The sequence below is a fragment of the Rhea pennata genome, chromosome 3, assembly GCF_028389875.1.
Source record: "Rhea pennata isolate bPtePen1 chromosome 3, bPtePen1.pri, whole genome shotgun sequence".
NCBI lineage: Eukaryota > Metazoa > Chordata > Aves > Rheiformes > Rheidae > Rhea > Rhea pennata.
In genome coordinates this window covers 69,375,300-69,388,105 of record NC_084665.1, presented here as the reverse complement: position 1 = coordinate 69,388,105, position 12,806 = coordinate 69,375,300, and the positions used below count along the sequence as shown (strand labels likewise).

The following is a 12,806-nucleotide window of genomic DNA, read 5'->3' as shown; positions in this document are numbered from 1 at the left end:
GCACTTCCTGAGCTTGCCCTATGAGCCCTATGTTATTGGAGACAGTGTCGAAAGCTGTGCTGAAGTCAAGGTGGACAAGATCCACTGCTCTCCCCTGATCTATCCAGCCAGCAATTCCATCTTAGAGGGCTATCAGACTGGTTAAGCATGATTTCCCCTTGGTTTCCCCATGTTGAGTACCGTGATTACTTTCTTATACTCCCTCTACACGGACATGGCATCCAGGATGAGCTGTTCCATCACCTTTCCAGGGATCGAGGTGAGGCTGACTTCTTTCCATTGTCATAATCTGTTTTTATTCATTTTTTGGTAAACTTTTTAATGTACATTATGCAATAAATTTTAATCAGCATTTTAGTTTAATGCCACCTTCATTATTCTTTTCTGCAGTAAAATGGACTTTTTCTGTCATATGTGGTTAACATTGACATACTGCTCCAAGACACAGTAGAAAAATTTAATTTATTTGTAATTCTACTTTTCCGAATAACTATTCAGAAAACCTTTTTTCACAATACAGGTATTTTTGTGTCTTTTTATATAATTTGATAAATGTTTTATTTTTCAAAAAGTGACATTACAAGAAAATTTCTGAAAAGCATAAGGATCATGTCCTAGACTCTGTTGTGAGAGAAACTTGCATGAAGGCAGTGGTAGAAATCTCTAGCGATGGTGGAGAGGAGACAGATGGTTGATGCATTGAAGCTCCAGACCACTTGCACAAATCCAAGGGATGCATGGCATCTTCTGGGGCTCATTTTATCACCAAGTGACTGCTCCATTGCACTGTTCCTGAGTACCAGACACCATTAACCCAGAAGATTCCCTCGTATCTCACCTAGGCAAATGGTGAAGATGTATTTGATGGTAGTTAAAGCACAACACACCACCTTCCAGTTACGCCTTCCATTCCGTGCTGGGCTTGCAAGTGTTCATTTTGCATATACCTCCACTGCACCTTCAGATTAAAATTTAATGTGCTTCCCTCTATATGTACGAAGAGTATCAACTTGTATAAAGGTTCCAGGCAAAACAAATTACCCGTGATAGAAAGGGGCGTAACAGGTCTCGAGGGTTTTCAGACACAGCGGCGGCCTGGCGCTGCGGCAAGCGCTGAGGTAAACGGCGGCGACGGCGCTGGCGGCGCCGCGTGCCCTAACGGCCGCAGCAGGCGGCACGCTGCGTCAGCGGGAGCGGCCGTTAGGGCACGCGCCGCGCCCGCCGCCGCCCGCGCGGCTCGGCCCTCCGCGGCGGGCCGCTCCCGAAGCGCGGGCGCGGGGGGCCGCGGAAAGCAGCGCGGGGAGCCGGCGGCAGCCGCCGCCCCCTCCCTCGCGGGCCGCCCTTCGCTCGCCCGCCGCGCTGGGAGGCGCGGGCCAGCGGCGGGGCGGGCGGCGGCGGGGCGGGGTGGGGGCGCAGGGGTGTGTCCTGCGCCCTGCCCGCAGGCACCGGGCTCTCCCCTGCTTCCGCGGGCCGCCGCGCACTCGCCTCGCTGTGACCCGCGGTGGGACGAGGCAGCGGCTCGGCTGCCCGGGAGCGATGGCCGGGGAAAGTTGGCCGCTGTTCCTGCTCCTCGCGGCGCTCGGCAGCCGAGGCCAGCCGCCGCCGCAAAGAGGTACGGGGGAGCGGGGCGCCGGTGCCCCGCTCGCCCCCGCCGGGGCAGTGGAGGGCGCAGAGCGGGAGGCGGCCGTGCCGCACGCTTGGGAGTCCGGGGGGAGGGCGGTAGGGGGAGTAGGGGGAGGCAGGAGCCTCCGGCGTCGCAGCCGCTTTGGGGGCGCCGGGGCGCAGCCCGTGTGCGGGCAGCGCAGCTCGGAGCGGCCGCCCCGGGGCAGGACCGGGACCCACCGCCGGCCCCGCGCTGCCGCCCGGCTCCGCGGGCGCGGCGGGCGGCGGCTGCCCGGGGAGTCCGGTGACTAGCGGGGACGCGCTGCGCGTCCGCGCCCCGCTCTCTCGCAGACACACGCTTTTATTAAGAGGCAGATGGAAAGCGCCACGCTTGTTTCCGCTTCGGAGCGCCGCCGAGGTAGATGATCCGCGTTGTCCCTGTGCGCGGAGGGGCAAATCATGCTTGATGGCACTGTCGTGGGAGGACGCCTCGACGAGGTGCCCCGCTCCCCGACGTGTCACAGAGGCATCGCAGGCTAACCTCGTCCGGTGTTGTGCACGCCTGCTGGCATCTCAGTGGTTAGGGAGAGCTTGGTAGCCTGTACTGAAATGAGTGCAGGCTGCTCGATCCTTCTGGGCAAGGTTGCAGTTGGATGCAGTTATTCAGCACTGAGATGGGAACAGAACTGTATCCTCCCAGAGTATGCAGCGTCTTACATAAATAATCACCTTCCATTATATAATCCTTAGGTGTTTTGACTTTTTTTAAAAAAAAATTACAGTTAATCTGATGTTGAAAGATCAGAAAGGTTCATGTACAGATAATAGAAAAATGAACTTTATCAAATATATTAGCTCTCAGAGGAAATCCTTAAAAACTCTCTTCAGCACACATTATCATTCCTGCGCTTGCTGCTCCTAACATTTTTAGCCCTACTGAAAAGGTTTCAGTAAGGAGATACCATGGGTGTATTAAAAGAAATCAATTTAAAAGTCGCTGGAATAACATCTAGCTTCTAGTTGACCTTGATGTCATACTATAACCTGAACACTTTGGATTAGGAATTTTTGGTCAATTTAGGGTTTACTCTAGTTTAGAAAACATGATGAGCTGTCATTTCAAGAAAAAGAAAGTATTTCAAGCAGCTGGCTCCTTTATACTAATTTTAGTTTGTGAGGACAAATGACAGTTGATCAAGTGTCTCTGTAGATGTTATACTTAGAGTAACCCAGGATAAAAACTTACCAAGAAATAGACTACTTTTAGGTGGTGATTTACTGGTAAACACTGCAGAGTGAGATTTTAAAGTAGAGCATTTAATATATAGTGCCTCATGCATTTCTCTCTTGCTTTTTCTGCTAAATAATTTTTCTTTTCAACCAGAAAAACACTATTTGAGGCATTTCTTTTTATACTGACATACAGACATGCACTTTTGGAAAATGTGCTTTTCTTTATTCAGTGTCTTGTTTTTTTAACCTCTGCAATAAGGAGATGTGATCATTACTTTCCTTTTAGATGGGAAATGAGTGGCTGCACCATTGGTATTGTTATAACTGAGTTTTGGTAACTCAGTGATGAGCTCTGTGACTTTTAATTAAATGTTAATATTGTGTTGATGGGACCTTCTCAACCTCACAGTTGAATTCAAGTGCTGGCCTGCCAAATTTTTAAGCTATTTATTTATCAGAGTAATTTGGATTATTTATCAGAGTCTTTTGGACTCATTTCTAAGCTCTGTTACAGCTGCTAGGAGGTGCTAGTACTATGCAGATAGCCCTGTGTTCCTGGGACAACGAGGTAATCAACTCCACTGTAATCCAAAAAGTTTGAAAAGACTGACTTCACTGAAGTCCTGGGGGAGTTGTAACACATACGAGAATGTTCCTAGATCCTTGGTTTATACCTTTAGACTTAGAACATTTGTTTTTCTAGTTAACAGTTACTTGGTTATAACCATAACACTGGATGTTACTCTATAATTGTTACTCTGTAATTGTTAGCACCAGTTAGCTGTCCATGGAGAAAATTATGTAACAGAGTTGGGATGCTTTGAAAAATAACATTTGAGACATCACAATGAATTCCCATGTTGTTTTTTTAGAACTGAACTGTTCAAGAACATCTTGCACCTCAAACATGGGAACAGTCTGTATTTTTTTTTTCTAAGTTGGTGGAAGATTTATTGTGGTCAGAAACCTGGAATTAATTTTAAGTTTTTGTTTCAGCTGCATATGTTATTTGTTGTTCTTTTTTTTTTGAACACTAAGTAATTTTGTAGAGTATCTTGTAAAATGTCAGAAGCAAGGCATGTGCATTCTATAATACTAATTCTTAAAGGTATGTGTAGCTTACAGTGAAGCACTAACTTTGTAAGTTAGAGTGCTATATAATGCTCATTTTAAAACCTGGACTTTGGTTCATCTTCTTTCCTCTAGAATATGATAGAAGCAAAATAACAATACTTCAGAAAGGAGTAACAAAACTAGTTTTGAGTGTGAATGAGTCATCCTTAAAGGCTGAGCATCTGTTATAGGAGAGGACTGAAACTATGCATGTTGGTAAATGTGAATAGAAGAGGCAGGGCTAAGAAACTGATATATTGAACAGTAACTTGCTCTATGAGTTCTGCTGCTGATATCAGTGGACATAACTCAGTGGAGTATGGATGTTCCTTAGCATGACAATAGTCAGAAATGTAATTTGGCTTCTAGAGGTTACATAGATAAGATTCTCATAAAGTCAAAGTGAAATTTCTCATTAAAAATGGGTGAACATCCACCTAATGTTAGCAGAACATCACTGGTGTCATTCAGTTAGGCAGTGGATGATGGTAGCTTCATTAATATTTTTTAAGTCTGTATGTAGATATAGTTTTCTAAAATGAGTTTTCTACAGTTTAGTTCAAAACTGCTGTCTGTGTTATCTCATGGAAACAGGAGTTTTAGGATTCCTTCCTTCTCTGGAGATATTCAAAGCCCACCTGGACGCAACCCTGTCTAACATGCTCTAGGTGACCCTGCTGAGCAGGGATTGGACTAGATGGTCTCGAGAGGTCCCTTCCAACCTTACTGATTCTGTGATTCTATGATTCTGTGTTACATACTTATGTGTGTCTTGTATACCTGCTCTGAAAAGTCAAGAGAGAGGGATAATAGTCCCATGCTCTTTGTCTCATCTATTGCAGAATGAGAAAAAGGAACAAGATAAGGGGTTGCTGCAGTAAGTAGAATAACAGAGAGCCATGAAGGGGTCTTAAATCACTTGCAATGCTGCATGAGTGATGTCACGTAACAGTAATCGGCATCTCTCACCTCTGTGCAGCTCTAGTTAGCAGGAATGTATAATTCTTAAAAGTTATCTTCTGCATTCTTGGTATGGATTTGTATCCATATTTCCCTGCCCTGTTTTTACTTCTGAAACTTTTGTAATTATTTGGATTGTGATAACAAAAGAAACCAAAGGACAAAACAGTTAGTTGTGTATTTTACATGGATAATGACAACAAGCTTTTTGTGGATATTATTTTTGTGAATCCACCCATGGGAGGTCAGATGTATATCTGTAGCACTTACATGGATAGAGATTTGAAGGGTCAAAGATGCATATCATGTAAAATTTCTATTTCACATATTAAGATTTAAGATTGTCGTGGGGATTTAAATTCTGGAGAAAAAAATGATGTTTTGTTAATCTAGTAAGATAAAGAAATATGTAAGTGTCCTTTTTATTTATAAGGATGTCTTTGGAGTAAGGTCACCTTTTAAAAATGACCACAACACAAAAAGTACTACATTGTAATTCTGATATGGAGAGCCTTTTCATCCTAGTTCATGGCATTTAACCATTTGAAATGTTCTGTTGACTTTATTTGGAGAAGCAGTTTATTCATATGAGAGAGAATAATTCTGATGAACTTACAGTCTGCTTTTTTGAAAGAACAAGGTTTAACTGGTTGCTCTGTTTATCAGCTAGTTCTCCCTTGAAAAAAAAACTTGAATCTGTTTTCCTGTTTCAGCCAGATTTGAAAGAAATGTAGAAATGTCAAAGACAATTTAGCTCTGAAAGTTTTGTGAAAATCAATGGCTATTTGGGGAAAAGAGCCCCAAAGTATTGTCTCTGTTGAGAGAGGGGAAGGTAGAATTTGGCCATTAGCTAATCCCTTCAGGATGATCAGTCAACATATGTGGAGATCTGCATTCAAGAATACTTCTGTTGTGAGGGTAGGAGCCATATGATGCATAAAATTCTGTCTGTGTTTTTTAAAAAGTGGAATTTATTAATCTATTTTCAAGATCGTGTAACAGGTAGCATGCCCTTTTCTCTGAAAGTGCAGTGCAGCATAGTACAGTATATATATGCCCTTTTTACATTCATTCTGTATTCTATTAAATGCTTTGTCAGATACACTTTTGCTGACCTGGAAACTAGATTTCTTCTGGGGGAATGGGTATGGATATACAAGAACAAATCTTGGTTGGTTCTGGAAACTCTGCTAGGACTATTTGGGATCAATAGGGATTTACCAGTCCAAAATGTTTGGGAGATGCTGCTGTCAATAATATGGAGTAGTTATTTGTAACTTTTTTACTTTATTATTTTTCTTAAAATGTAATAAATGGTTGAGAAACTGAAAGCAGAGGGTATTGGTATGGCTTTGAGGTTTAGAAATACTGTAATCAAATGTCCACTTTTACACCTTACTTAGAAATAAGTAGAATTGTCCAGTCTGACTAGAGACGTGCATTTGTGTATGTTTTTTGTGTACATTCTTTAACTTGAAGTAATCACAGCCAGACTGGGTGAGGTATGTGATGTACAGAAATGTGTAAGTTTTTCCAAGTGATAATTAAAACCTAAGACAAACTTGAAGTTAAAAATCCATATTATTTGGTTTTACTCTTGCAATTTTTTATAGGAAGCTTTCTTGAAATACTGAAGTCAGAACAGTGGCTCTTTAACCTGTTCCAAAAACCCTTTAAAATAATACAGCAAACAATCATTTTTAATTTATTCAGGCTGGAGGAAGGAATCCACCCACACATGTTCTTATTTCTTATCCAGCTACTTGGACTGACAGTTTTTGGAGATGATCATGTTTTGGAATAAGAGAAAAAACACTGCACCATGGAATCCTATTGCAGTTTGTTTTTTCTTAAGTCCAGACTTCTTGTTTTTCTAAGTTGAGAAGGATAATAGGACACAAATACAAACAAATATGAACCAGTGTTTATATCTGATTATCTCCTTTTCTTTTTCGTCTTTCTTTTAGTCAATAAGCCCCTGATTATTGGATATCTTTCTTTCCAAATGAGTGCTGTGCCTAGAATATCTGAGAACTCTTACGCCACACACTAACTCAGGCTATACTAACAATAATGTAAACCATATCTTGCTTACAGACATAAAATATAGACAAAAATGTTTAGTAAACTTTATTTTGACCTCCTTTATGTTTTTAAAAGAGCAAAGGGAATTCCTTGATAGTTGTCAGCAGGGCTAGGTCATGAGTGGGCTCCTGCTGATGATTGCATGTTGTTCTCCTGTACCAGCTACTATAGTTGATAACAGATTCCTAGTTCTTGCTGCCTGCAGTTTTGATGGTCTCCTTCAACCAAAAGTAAAGTTAAATGAGATAGCCAAGAAAATACCAATATTTTTGGACCATTTCTGTGCCATGGATAAGGCAGAAAGTGAATCTTTTTTACTTTTAGGATTGATTTTGAATAGAAAAAAATGATAGGATTTCCAGAAAAAGTAACTTGAATTAATGAGATTTTTGTCCTGAGAAATAACAAAAATGTCTCAGGATTGCTGGAAAAAAACTCCAAACAAATACCTTTTACTAACTTTACTCAATATCCATTAGTTATCCCTTACCATCACAAGTTTTTTACTAGGACTGTGCTCCCTGCCAGATTCTTCTAGCAGACATTATCTCTGAATCAGACCTTGTAATGACATTAGACTCTAAAGCAGCTGTAGTAATGCAGTGTAATGCCAGGGAACCATTGTGTAACCTCAGGAAGAATAATGAACATTCCGGCAGAGTGGATTATCCAAATATCGTTACAAAATCTTGTCCAGTCCCAACTGACACATGTATCTGCTACTGTTGTAATTTGTGGGTTTGAGCCATAATAAAAAAGAGAAAAAGAGAGTTAACAAAAAGGGATCAAAACATTTTTTTTTAATTGCTTCAGATGACTATATCTTGTCATTCTTCACTTCTGCCAATGAGTGAGGGAAGTCTTTAAGGTCAGTTGGAGAGAATCAGAAGAATACTTCATGAAAAGGCTTTGGAAAATGATGCCAAACACAATGTATAAAACCATTGCTGTGGGAAAAGGAGGCAAATCTGGGGGTTAGCAATCAGGAACTGAGAGTTGTGAGAAAAGGAAATCAGAAACACTACTTTTCCACACACTTCCACTGAGAGTGCGAATTAATTTAGAATTTTATTTGGACCTCTCCGTATACACTAGCTTCTCAAATAAGCCCTGATTAGAATTTTGGATGCCATTTTCACTTGGGTTAATCGTGCCTCCAGTAGTTTCACTACCTTTAGGATATGGAGGAGGATGCTGAACAGCAGTGTATTTTTCTGTTCATATTAGTTCTTCAACAGTCCATATTCCTGTTTCACAGAAGTGTCTGGATTATCTCTATTACAGGGAAATGCATAATCTGTTAAGTTTCTTGGAGTGTATCCTGCACTCAGAATGCAGAACTACAATATTGTTGAATAACAGTTAGGCTGGGAGAATGAATAAATGAATAGCATTATTTGTACATATTGTTATGCTTCTAAATATGTATACTAAAATCCTTGTGCTGCTGTGATAACTATTATGTGCAAATTTTCTAAATCTGACTGTGGTAGTAGGGAATATGAGTATATTGAATTCCTCTGAAGGCCAAAGAGTACTAGGAAACAAACAAAAAAAAAATGCATTCCTACTAAAGAACTCAAAGTAACATAAATAAAACATACAAGCCTTTTGAGTTTGATATCTGAAAACATCAGGAATAGAAAGTGTGTGTTTGTGCAAATCCCAGAGCTGGTGATTTGTGTGTGATTCAGTTGCACATCTGTTTTAATTGTGTGAGTTATGTGCGCATTTTTTTCAGTGGCAACAAAAAGGTGTTATGATTGCAGAGCACTGAAAGTATGCTTTTGATGTTTAGCCTCAAACCATTGTTGGCAATGTAGAATTTGTTAATGTTACTTAAAAAAAAATCCTGGTACCATTTCATCCTTTGTGATAATTTTTAGTCACCTTTTGCAATTGTGGAAAATACTCAACTGTGATTGAAGAAGTCCCATAAAATGGAATAAATTCTTCATTGACTCTTCATATTAGTGTAAATTGGCAATGATTTCTTTTAATCACTCTTTTTCAGAGAAGAATAAGCCCTCAACCTAATAGTTTCAACAAGGCAAAAATGACATTCTATTGAAAAATATGTAATGTAACATATATGTGGAATTTTTCTCTTGAACTCAGCATCTTTCTAGAGCTGAGCAAAGCCTTCTAAATTAATTCCATTGTATTAAGGCTGTGTGTTGTGTGGGTTTAGGGTCTGCATAAGTGTGTTCTCCCTCCCAGTCACTTTATGGTTATATAGTAAATATGGCAAATATTTTCTAAATTCAGAGTGGGTGGGAAGCTTTTACATGCATACCCTATAATCATTGATTATGCATGCAGCTTCAGTTTTTCCTCCTCCAGCTGCAGCTTTGACATGGAGAATAAGGTATTCATTTGCCAACAAAATATGTTTGTACCAACTTCGTACCAGAGGGGAAAATGCACTAAGCCTGCTTGCCTTATTGGTCAGAGTTACTTAAAAGGGGCTTTGAAGGTCATAGTTTAATTGGTGAAAGAACTTTTGTGGTATTAAAAAAAAGTGATGAAATAGCAGCAGTAATAATAACCAAGAGCCTGAGTCACCTGGGGGAATTAGACACTGTCTAGGAAGAACAAAGTGGAACTCAAGTCATTATATTGAGTCATTTGTTGTTGAAGATATATCATATGCTTTGGTCAATATTGTTATTCTCCTTATTTCTTTTTGTGCTGGTCATCTTAGGTGACAATATCTAAAGGGATCAATGAATGCAGCTGTGCTTTGTAATTCTGAAAAATTCAAGTACAGATGGCTGGCAAACTAATGGATTGGTTCTTCATAATACTAACATATCTGTGGACGTTTGTATAGTACTTTCCATAGATCACATTCTACTTGAAATAAATGGTTGTCCTAAAAATATCTGTTTAAAACTTTTATGGTTCATAGGTGGTGATAGGTTCAAGTGCAACTCTATGTTTCACTGGTCTACTTTTTACCACAACCTGTTGTCTTTCATTTTCATTAATCCAGCAGTGTTGCTCAAAACAGTAAAATCAAAGGTAGGTCACTAATAAGTGAGAGATCAGCGCTTGGCTTAGTACCTTATTTTAGATAGAAAAGTTTTGTTACTGACAGTGCACACAGTTCTTCATACTGTGTTTCTATGCTGTTCATTACCTATGTAATGACAGTATTTGTTTTAAAAAGAGGATAGCCTTTCCTTTCAAGAGTAATTTATGGTTTTTAATTTGAACACATGGCTTACTGATATATGTACAGCTTGATAGTGCTCATATTAGAAACGTTGCTTTGGGAACAGGAGATGTTTTTGAGGGGAAAAGTTTGAGAGAAGAGGCTAGCTACATCTGTCTGTAAAAATGAAGATCAAAATAAATAGATGTTCTGTGAAATGACTGCTAACAAACAAAACTGTTTGCTTTAGAAAGTAACCTTTGCTTGTATTAAGCCTTCTCTTTGTATTCCAGGCTCTTCAGGATTAGTTTGGAAGCACTGTATGCAGAAGGTGATGTGATGCTGGGTCATGTGTATAAAGTATCCAAAAGAAAAATTTTGGCGATGAGAAAAATAGTGAATAATACACAATAATTCCTGATTGTGCTTTGCACTATAAAGGAAGATAATTGCTGCCCTGAGGGTCTTGATTTAAATGGCAGAGACAGGAAGACAGAAGTGCTGATTTATAAAAGTGTCAGCTCCAAGTATAGGATTTGGTGTTGGCATAGATGTTTGTGGATTCAGCTTAGATTTAGATTGGTTAAAGCTAATGAGTGATACCAGTTCAGGAGCTCTAGGGGAGATGCGTATTTGGATTTGATATTTATAGAAGAGAGGTAAAGAGCTCAGTGTGAAATTGCTGTAATGACATTATGTAATTGTTGAAGTCAGCCTCAGTAGCAGGGAAATGGAAGCTGGCAAATATGATATTAATATTTAAAGAGGCCTCAAATAATGATCTTAAAACAATAATTTTAGAACTGAACACATTAGTAGACATGATAAAGAGTAGCATTAGTAAATACATGGGTAAGTATGTTGTATTGCCAAGAGCCAAATGGCTTTTGTAGAAAGAAATTGTGTATCATATCAGTATGCCTTCAAAGAATTTGTATTAAAAGTTAAGGGCTATGTAGTCATTAGAATGTACTCAGTCTTTAAGGTTTTTGAGAAAATTTCTTAAACGAAGTTATCATAGAAAAAGAGCAAAGGACTCAGTTTATGGAAGAAATCATAAAACTGGCTAGGTGGCTGAAAGTGTGGCAGATGACCTTCAGTAATAGGTAATACTCCTAGGCAGAAAATAATCTAAACAGCTCTTGCATGATGCTGAAATGAGAACTGGGAGTAGCTGTCAAGAGCAAGGTGGACCAACCCCCTGAGGCATGGGGAACTGTCACAGCTGGCAGGGCAGAGGCTTCACTAGCCAGAGCCCATAGTACTCAAGCAAGGCAAGCAGGACAGACCCAGAGGCCATAGCAAAGTTCAACCAGGAGTCCAGGTTATCGAGCTAGTTCATGGTGATGAGGCAGGTATCAGGTCAAGTTGGCAAGTCAATTCACAGGTAAGGGGTAGGATCAGGACTAGTGATCACCAGCAGGGCCACACAGGGACAAAGCAAGACTGAGGTCAAACTGGGAAGTCAGTTTCTGGGTCAGGATCAATGGCATCCATGGTCTGACATAGGCTTGGCTATGGCTGACCTGAGGAGTAATACTTCTCCAATGTAGCTTATACAGAAGATGAAAGCCCAAGACTGAGCTTAAATAGAGCTCCTGGGCCCAAGGGCAGGGTGTATGGGCGGAAGCCCCAGCTGAGGCTGATCAGGGCCATTAAGACTCCCATTCTGTACTGGTGCTTGGGGTTATTCCTCCCCAGATACAGGACTTTGCATTTTGTTGAATTTCATGAGGTACTTGTTGGCCCATTTTTCCATCCTGTTAAGTTCCCTTGAAATGGTCAGCACAACCATCTGGTCTGTCTACCACTCCTCCCAGTTCTGCATCATCTGCAAAGGGTTCTGAGAGTACTCTGTCCTATCATTCATTAATGAAGATGTTAAACAGTTTTGGCCACAGTATTGACTGCTGAGGGATACCATGAGTATTTGGCCTCCAACTGGAGTTTGTGCTGCTGATCATGACCCTTTGAGTGCAGCAGTTCAGCTCCTTTTCAGTCCGCTTTACCATCTTCATCCCATGCTTCACCAGTTTGTCAATGAACATGTTAGGGAGACAGTATCAAAAGCCTTGCTAAAATTAAGATGCACAATATCAACTACTTTCTCCTCACCCACCAAGGTTGTCCTCCCATGGCAGGCTGTCAGGTTGGTCAGGCATGATTTCCCCTTTGTAAAACCATGCTGACTGCTCCCAGTAACATTCATAATGTGTTTGGAAATGTCTTCCAGGATTATTTATTCTGTCATCTTCTCAAGGCTTGAAATGAGGCTAACTGTCCTGTAGTTTCTTGGATCTTCCTTCTTGCCCTTCTTGAAGGTAGGAGTGAAACTTGCTTTCTTCCAGTCCTCAGGAACCTCAGAAACCACCACAATCTGTCAAAGATAATAGAGTGGCTTTGCGATGCAGTTGAGGAGGAAGTCACTGCTTCCCAGAACACAAAAACTGGGACACTTGATGAAGTGATCAGTCTGCAGGTTTAAAAAAGGGAAGAACTTTTCCACAGATTATATAATTTTGGAATTCACTAAGATAAAATATTGTAGAGTCTGAGAGCAGTAATTATCCTGAAGAAAGACTGGGCCAGTTAATGGAGGATATATCCATCAGTGACAGTTAACATACACTGATCCATAAATGCTAACTTCTTGAAG

General features: G+C 40.5%; 1 protein-coding gene across 5 annotated transcripts in view; it reads left to right on the top strand.

Annotated features, from left to right (window-relative positions):
- The first annotated feature begins 1,467 nt into the window (after positions 1-1,467).
- Positions 1,468-12,806, top strand: part of LAMA2 (laminin subunit alpha 2) — a 377,777-nt gene continuing 366,438 nt past the window's right edge. For 4 of the 5 annotated variants that reach the window (XM_062572567.1, XM_062572564.1, XM_062572562.1 and 1 more), the window contains exon 1: positions 1,473-1,612. In XM_062572567.1, the coding sequence (XP_062428551.1) occupies positions 1,537-1,612 (76 nt within the window). In that variant the 5' untranslated portion in view covers positions 1,473-1,536. Of the gene's footprint in view, positions 1,613-12,806 lie in introns of all 5 variants that reach the window. The other variant, XM_062572565.1, reaches the window with a different exon arrangement.